This window comes from Opisthorchis viverrini (assembly GCF_000715545.1).
Source record: "Opisthorchis viverrini unplaced genomic scaffold opera_v5_43, whole genome shotgun sequence".
Taxonomy (NCBI): Eukaryota; Metazoa; Platyhelminthes; class Trematoda; order Opisthorchiida; family Opisthorchiidae; genus Opisthorchis; species Opisthorchis viverrini.
Genome location: NW_008751699.1, coordinates 450027 through 458854, shown reverse-complemented (window position 1 = coordinate 458854; position 8828 = coordinate 450027). Strand labels below are relative to the sequence as shown.

The 8828-nt window shown below is 44.2% G+C and overlaps 1 protein-coding gene across 1 annotated transcript in view; it reads left to right on the top strand.

The window, feature by feature from the left end:
- T265_03139 (hypothetical protein) overlaps nt 1-3222 on the top strand; it is a gene marked incomplete at both ends in the record, with an annotated part of 6772 nt that extends 3550 nt beyond the window's left edge. The window contains one exon of the mRNA XM_009167552.1: nt 2659-3222. Within this exon, the coding sequence (XP_009165816.1) occupies nt 2659-2898 (240 nt within the window). The remainder of the gene's footprint in view (nt 1-2658) is intronic.
- Between the last annotated feature and the right edge of the window lie 5606 nt (nt 3223-8828).

Sequence of the window (8828 nt, the reverse complement as noted above, 5' to 3'; positions counted from 1 at the left end):
TGATCTGGTTTCCGTACCTGGTCTATAGATGACTTCGTAGTTGTGCCTCGCCACTTCGATTTTCCACTACTCAATGTTGTCATTATCTTACCCTTCTGTTGGTTCTCATACATAAAAGCAACCGAACATTGATCCGTAATCAGTTTCAAATGCCTTTCGTGGAGATAGTGGTTCCACTTGCGAATCACTTAAATGATTGCGTATGCTTCTTCTTCGACAGCAGAATGGTTTCTCCGGCTTGCGATCAAGGTCCTGAAGAAAAGAACGATCAGCTAGTTACCCTGGCTCAGGGATGCACCAAAAGTGATGTCGGACCCATCAGATTCGACGAAGAGAGGGATGCTGTAGTCGGCAGCAACGACCATTGCATTCTGCAATTCGTGCTTAGAGTCCTTAAATGCTGTTCGAACACTCCGGAAGCGGAAGTATTTCGTTTTTAACTATAGGATAAATTTCGTCTGGAAATACCGGTATCCACTGTAAGTAGTAGGCAAACAGACGCACGGCTGTTTTATGAGGTTTCTGGTTTTGTGGAATCGAAGGTTTTCTTTTAGGAGGCATACATTCTGGGTACGGTTTCATAATACCATTGGAGACCTTGTAACCCAGAAAAGTAGTCTCTTCATTTGTGAAACTGCTTTTTATGTCGTCCAAAGTAATGTATGTTTTAGCAACGTCGAGGAAAGATCTAAGATTACGGTCATGTTCCACTCTCGTTTTACGGCGTACAGCAGCGTTATCAATGTAGGTGAACGTGTCTTCCACTTATTTGGCTTTAGTGATATTGTTTATCATTCGTTGGAAACACGCAACTCCGTTTGTCACTCTGAAAGGAATGCGCCGAAACCGGTATAAGTTCCCGCCAACTTTGAATGCAGTAAACGGCTTATCTGACTCGTTTATTGGAACCTGATGGTATGCTCTCTGGGGTTCCGATACACTGTATATGGTATAACGTGCGGTGGTTTCGTTCATGTGATCCAGTCTCCGTAAAGGATAAGCGTCAAGATAGGTGAAGCGATTGATGTTATGCCTGTAGTCTATCACTATACGTCTCTTGTGGTTTTTACTGCGCGTTGTGAGCACTTGTGCTGTCCAAGGAGAATTTGATGCTTCGCCTCTGCCATTGGTGAGTATTCGGTCTACTTCGGTTAGCATGAATTGTTCGTCTTCCGGTGTATGACGACAGGACTTTGTAGCGATCGGTTTACAATTCGCAGCAACATTAGTTAATAAAGATGGGGATTCCATTTTGGGGGATGTTGCGCCACACACAGGGTGCCCCATTGACAACTGAATGGAATTTCAACTTTGTCATATAAGCCCAAGAAGTCATATCCAAGAGGAACGTCTGCACAGAGGTTCGGTAAAACACAAAGCTTGAACCGTTCATATATAGCATCCTTGTACTGAATGGACACAGGGCATTAACCTTTGGTGGAACATGAGTGTATCGTCAAAGTCTTTGCTATCACAGAATGATGCGGAAATATTTTCCAGTTGTGAACATGTAGGACTGATGAAGAAATGAAACTTTGAAGCTGCAGGTATCAACAAGAGCTTGAAAATCAACGCAGTTGACCAAAACATCTGTTGTAGTTTGAGATAGGCTGTTGAGAGCAGTGGCACAGAATAATAATGAGCTGAACCCATCTGATATTTCAAGGTTTTTGACCTACATACGCGTTGCAAATGCCCTATTTTCGCCACAAATTTTGCATACTGTTTCTTTACTAGGAACCTATTAGGAGAGTGCTTGGGGTTCCCCACAAAAGTAACGTATTTGTTGTGTAACGACAGAAACCGTTGTTTTGACCTCAAGAGATGACGAATATGTAGTCATAGAACAATTAGCAGTGTGTCCGTGTAGGTAAGATTGTGACTGTTTTTGTGCAAGTTTGAGAGCTCGGGCGGCTTCCCGGTTATCAAGCCATCTCGGACTAATTCGTCTGTGTTCCACAACAGATACTGCTTTGAATTCACAATCTTTAACAAGTGGTTTCGATTTCTTGACGAACTGGTCAGCATCTTGACCGGGTCCTTGTTTGTAGATAGCGTGTATACATGCTTTCTGGACAAATATAAAGTTTTCCAGCAAAGTTATCGCAGAATCATAGTCGGTATGTGAAGTTGTACGCCGTATGGTCAGTGTGACGTACAAGGTCTCCAGTTTATTCGCAGGCTTTCATATTTCATTGAGTTCATATAAGCTTTGAAAGTACGGAACCCATGAGCCCGTCGTTTCGTCGGTCCGACCAGTGAAGATGAGCATCGAACTTCGCAGGTCGGAGAATATGATCCATTTCTTCACTAAACGGTTAAATTTTTGCGAGAGTTGAGGATGAAAAGTTCGACCTTCGTCTTCTCTCCTTCGAGAACTGCCTACGTCGTACATCCAGGTACCCTATTCCGAGACCTCGTTTTCACTCACTCAAACCGACAGCTGATATCCCAAAATATGATGGTAGGGTTATTAGCTTCTTTTCCTCCCATCAAGCATTTCCCGGAACTCTTCCCAATCTCTTATAACCACACGTTCATGCGGAGGATCAACTTCAATATAATCACTGTTGCAATGCATTTCCGCCTTGTGCGCTTGCGTTCTCCTATGCTACCATTCTGAACAGTTTTCTCTTATCTACATATTTCGGCTTCCAGATTCCAGCTGATCACATCTGGCTTGAGGGCGATAACAGCGTGCATTCTCTGGACTCACGCACATACGGTCCAGTTCCACTATCTCACCTGGAATATCGTGTACTCTTTCGTCTGTGGCCCCTCCACCAGTTCGGGCGTTTAGAGCCACCTAAAGCCATTGAGGCGAGTCATCCTTCGTTATCACGGAGACCAGCGGATTCCTGTGCGGACGTTGTTTGTTTGGATGCTCCCACCGAATAACTTCATCCCTGTATGGGTCATATTCATGCTGTTGTTTCCCACACCAAGGGAGTGTAATTTTTTGTACAGCAGATTATCTATGTACTCAGGGCTTTCATCCCCAAATAGGGTATTCAAAGTGGCCCTTCGATGAAGAATACTTTTGCTGTAGTTGAATCTCATCGGCAATCCTTGCCGAATCTGGTCTTTCTGCAGTCATCGAAGAGGAATGTAGTAAATATTTTCGTTGTACATTGCTTCGTTTAATCTGTTAGTTTAATACAACCTATAGTTGAACATCTTTGGATTACGAAGAGTCCAGGTACTCATTCACCTGAAAAAAATAAACCCATTGCACTGTTTTCTCTATTAGTTTACTGTCGCGTGATATTTTTTTATGCACAGCGATTGGTAGTACCACCGATATTCTGCGAATTCAGATATCTGCGGTTAGTCTGTCTATCCTTGATGGTTAAGTGTTAACTGCTGGCCGGAAGGTCGCGGGTTCGAATCTATGAATTTCTCAAGATGTGCAATGCTGATGATTCCCCATAAGAAACAACTGTACAGTTCTTTTAGGTTCTTCCGCACAGATTGAATTCACTAACAGGATGAAATCTCCATCGAAAATAATCAAATTTCACCACCATCAGTCTATAATTGGCTCAAACGAAGCATAATTTCACAAAATGAGGGCCACGGGTTCAAAACTCTGTAAAATTTGTGAGATTCGCACTACTGATGGTTCCCGGTTTCAGCATAGATCGACCCCAGTGACAAGGCGAACTCTCAACTGAGTAATTTTGTTACGTTTTGTCGTTCTTGTAGTTCATTACAGTGATGTATCAGAATCTCATGTGGCTCTGCCTTACTATCAGTATTGTTGACCCAAACCTCATGTTTTTGACCAAAGCTGTGCGCATACTTTTCTTGGGTAGATGTGTTTATCCCATCACGGACTGTGCGGCTGGATTAGTCGTTTGATCATCTGGCTAACTCCAAATTTTTCTGCCCGCATACAAACTCATTATTGGGAGTGCTGTGTAACGCGCCTATAGTTACATTGTGATACTGAGGTTACCTCAGGCAGTGTATGACTCATAAGTCATTTGTTGGCTCTCCTTAAATCTTTCTGAAAGGCTGCTTTTTAGTTGCAACTCATCGTGTGCCGAATTCCTACTGCTAACACCTACGGTCCACAAAGTTCAACTCACGATCCTATCAGAGGGTTGAAAACTGAAATGCACACTTGTCACGGGCTAGCTACTTTCCCGGAATACAGAGGGAAGTCCATCGAAGAAATGCCCCGCACTGGTGAAGTCTGAACAGTCCAGAGCTGATTCATGTACTTCACGAAGACCGGTTCGTCATCAGTCATACTGTTGGTTGATCAGTATCATATTGTGAAAGTTTCCACATTCAACGCTTCGCCAACAGCGATGCCTCTGTGCAGCGATCTTCCGTGTAACCTCACCCTTTCTAATGCGACCCAGATTTTGATTTCCGAACGGCTGTTCTATGCTTCCCTGCAGAGATCATCTCTGAGGCGCGAACAGTGTAATTCGCATAACGCGCATAACGAAGCAAACACCTCGCAGTTTATTGGAATTTTGCGGGAGCCAATCGCGAGAGAACTGTCGCCGGGCGAGTTACATGAGTTATCGCTTAGTTGGCTGAAGAAGATATATTTTTTCACATGAAGGCATTTGCTTGATTTCGATGTTAGACAATGACCCGGTTGTGAGACGAAGTCCCGTTTACGGCACTTGACTTTCGCCCCAGTTTGAGTGCAGCCACTGTTTTGCACATCAGGTGAATGTTCCTAGCCCTGTCACCAGCACAATACTAACACTGATTCATGTCCATACCCATAGTTGTTACTTTGCACTTCCCCTCCGGTGTGGTCCTTTCAGTAATCCGCCGACTACACCTACTTGACATGTGGCGAACACTTGGTTATAGGTTTGACCGAGTGTTTGACCTTCTGTCAGAAAATGTGGTCATGTGGCTGGGTGACGACGAGGCCGGATTGTTTCCGTTATGGTGTGGAAAAATGAGGTATCGTCTACAGGAGTGTCCATCTTTTACTCAGCTCTCAGTTTGAATCATGATTTGCACGAATCTCTTGAACGTTGGGGGCGGTCATCAGTGTTCGAAGAGCCGGATCGAGCAGACAATTCTTGTTGAAAACGCGAAGAACACCAATCCAGTCTGACAGTAAATTGAGCCGGTTTGGCGAGTCACGAGCATCCGTAATATTACGTAAACCCGGGAGAGTTACTGGCCTCGTTCAAACTACGCTATGTTCGTTCTCTTTTACCAGCTTGTCGATAGAATGGGGGTGTTTATCGCAGATGATGGTCAGGGTTTATGAGTGGTTCAGTTGAGTTGAGCCACATTGTCAGCTCTATTTGAAATGTACAAGCTCTGGGTGTGTTTTTGTAGGATTGATTGCAGTTGATTGTAGTCGAGATTACCAGCACCGAAAGCGCCATCAAACAGATTCAGCGGTATTACTTGGTGTTCGAATCACCCGTCATCAGGGGATACCGCAATACACAATATACACAGAAGATACGATTCATTCTTGATAACCAAGACAATCTTTCTTGAAAGTGCCTGTCTTGGAAAATCTTTTATCTCCCATAATGCCAATAAATTTGGCATCGGACTTTTCTACTCTATTGACCACAAGTGGCCGGAATATGGACTTGATGATGCCTTGGGTGGATCATGTTTTGAAGCGTTTTCCCACGCATGGACTCGTTGCATCAATGTTTGTCTGGCGTCGCACGGTTCGGTCCTCGATGTACTCTTGGATCTCATTTTCCATGATGTGACGGCGCTTACTGACTGGTTTGACGGTTTAGGCACATAGTAAATCAATGTCATTCATTTGCCCGCATAGTAATGCATGTCTGACGTGTCCAGTGGTGGGAGAAGTCTATTTGAGGTCATGTAACATTCCCGCAGTCGACAGAGGCGAACAAAGTTTGTCGCCAATTTGGGCGTAGGCGATAGAAAGTGTCGGCCTTTTCTAGGATCTGATTCACATTTGTCACTGCGGGCTTAGTTTCGAATGGGATTTGCAGGGAATAGTTGATTAACAATTTTGATGATCCGCGGATGGTTCGTAGAAAATCAAGTCTCTTGTTTTTTTTTTTGAAAGAAGTAGAGGTTATTTGTGGAATCGACGATGGCGAAGCGCGCTGGCGGTGACGAGTTATTTGTAAACACTAAGTGCCTCGTCCAAGATGAATAAGCTTCTGTGGTGGCGCACATCAGCGATGGTCTATTCCGGGACCCTCCCTAAACAGATCTGCCGGTCTTACATGCCGGATGAAAACAGGCAGGTCGAGACGGCAAGAAACTGGCACATCTTGTTCCAAGTTTCGTGTTCAGTTTAAGTGTAATTGTGCTCATTGATTCTCCTTTATGACTGTCCGTACACACACACACAATAAACACCAACAACTCTGGATAAAATTAACTTCCAGCTGTTTGTGGAATTCCGAATGCTATTCGGTTCATCCTATCACACTACCCGAGGGGGAGGGATTCTTGAACTCTCCAGGGTAAATCTCCATCATTGCTTTACATTGTTCGTCACAAGTTGATTCGGTATGCTAACTTCACACACTCCGGGAAAATATCATGGGTCGACCATGTTTCTCACCACAACTCTATTAACAACCGTACGCAGAATTGAAAGGGCGAGACGAATCGTGGAGCCATCCCAAGGTACAGTTACGCCGGAAACGTTTTCAGCAATGGATTCCTTTCATTCATGTCAGCAGTCCCTATGCGATACTTTGGATGACATTGCTTGGAAGTTCTGCATTCATCCGTCGAATTTAGCTAGGATGGTACACGTCTTAGTATGTCGCCTGCGTTCTTAGTTGAGTTGATGAGTACAAAACAATGCGACATGGCCAGTACAATGGTTATTTGTCTTCTGGAAGCGACATTCCAACTTCAGATTGGAGTTTATGTAAGTGAGATAGAACATCACCAACGAAATCCAAAACGCATAAGGTGTTGGCAGAGTGAAGGCTGAGCGAATACGTGTTCTGTGACCGGTACAGGTCATATGTAGGGTTAAACTTACTGAAAGTTAACCAGTTGCAGTAAAGGAAATGTGGCGGGGGGGGGGGGGGGTAGTGAAATCTGAGTGCTAGTCGAGCTAAGTGTCATCTGACACGGCTGATTGGTTTATGTGAAAACTATGACCTGGTGAACACTTGGGATCCGTTTTGTGGCACTTGATGCACGACCCGAAATGCAGTGTTCCGAATAACGACATGCCCCATGTCGACTAAATGGGCTAGGATGAAACTCTGGATTCTTTCCTACCTTAAATGGTGAACCACTTTGTGCATTGTTCTCTAGTACGCTTAAGCAAGTGCTGAGCCTCACGAAGTACGTGAACGGCGCCACGTACACGCCTGAATGTATAAATATCAATGGAATTAGGCAACACTGACAGTCAGTTCTGCTGGATAATCTTCACCTTAACTAAAATGTAGATTTCCCTACCCCCACTGGCAACTGATTCAATCCTAATGCGTTTATTCCTTCAAATAATTAGTACAGGACAGAGGGTTAATGATTGAAAGTACATGCCATCCTGGCGCTCCTTTTTCCAATATCCATATGAGGATTTTTCAGTTTCTGACGCATTGTTTTTGCTTAGGTATCTCTCACAGGAACATCTTGAAAGCGACGGTAGGTTCAACTGGAACTGACCTGTTTTTCTCCTCACTGAAGAAGTAGAGGTATGACTGGCTTTCAGAAGTGCTGTTTTCAATAGAATACCCAGGGGCAGTGAACCGGATAAACCCACTTCGCTGATGCAAACATGAAAATCAGTCAATATTGATCTTTTATCGGAAACCCGAAAAAACTTGTTTAGGGTTTTTACCCTGGGAAACAACCAGCTACGTCTTCTGTCTCAAAGTGTGCTCATTTGGTTGGTCCAATAGAATGGGTTGCTCAGTGCTCAGGTTCCTATCCTAATTCGGCACCAGTTTTCGGCTGGTGTCAGTGCGTTGGTGAACTTAGCTCGTCTTCGGCTTATGCTCAAGACCATCAAGGGCCGTGCTTACTGTTCACTGAAGTCTAACCTGTCATTGATCGTCCTCCTTCATTGCGCGGATGCATCTATGAAATTTCGAGGATGAACTATTTTGGCATGTTGGACTAGATGAGTTTACAATGGAATGCCATGCGCCAGAAGGAACGCCTCAGAGATTAAAAAGGATCCACTACTCAAATGAAACAGACGGTATGCAGAACTGTCCAAATCTCGCACTCGGCCAACAACCATAAGATAACCAAAATCGAACAGCCTGCTGTTATAATCGCGATGACTGGCGTACATTTAGGTGGATGATGATCGGATATTTGTATCCCCTGAATCTCGTGCCTGGTGCATGTGCGTGAATTATTGATGAAGTACACACGAGATGTAATCATTAAGCCATTGTGAGCATTAAGAGAGGCCGTCGTACCTCCAGATAAAACCCATCAAACACCAATGCAATACAATTAAGGAGAACTACACAGTTTGCTGCAAGATACAGATTGAGTGGTCGACTTGATTTGGCCCTAATGCTTTGCTCGGATCTACGTAGTGCACTGTTTTATCTGACGTGCTACTCTAGTAATCTCCCAGTAGTGCGACGATTCCAAGAATCAGTTGTGGTACTGCTTTCGAGAATTTGCAGCTCCCACCGAAAAACTGGTGGCAATATTGGGTAAATGTTGGTCTGTGTGAGCTCTAAGTGTACATCGGGTGGGCGATAGCCCTGCCGCTTTCATAAGCCTCTGAAGTTTGATGGAGGGTCCTTTAATTAGTCGGATTTTCTTGTAAGTTCATCGTACGCAGTTAATGATTCCCAAATTATTAACGGCTTTGCTATTAGACTGCAGCTTCCCAGTCATGAGCCCCT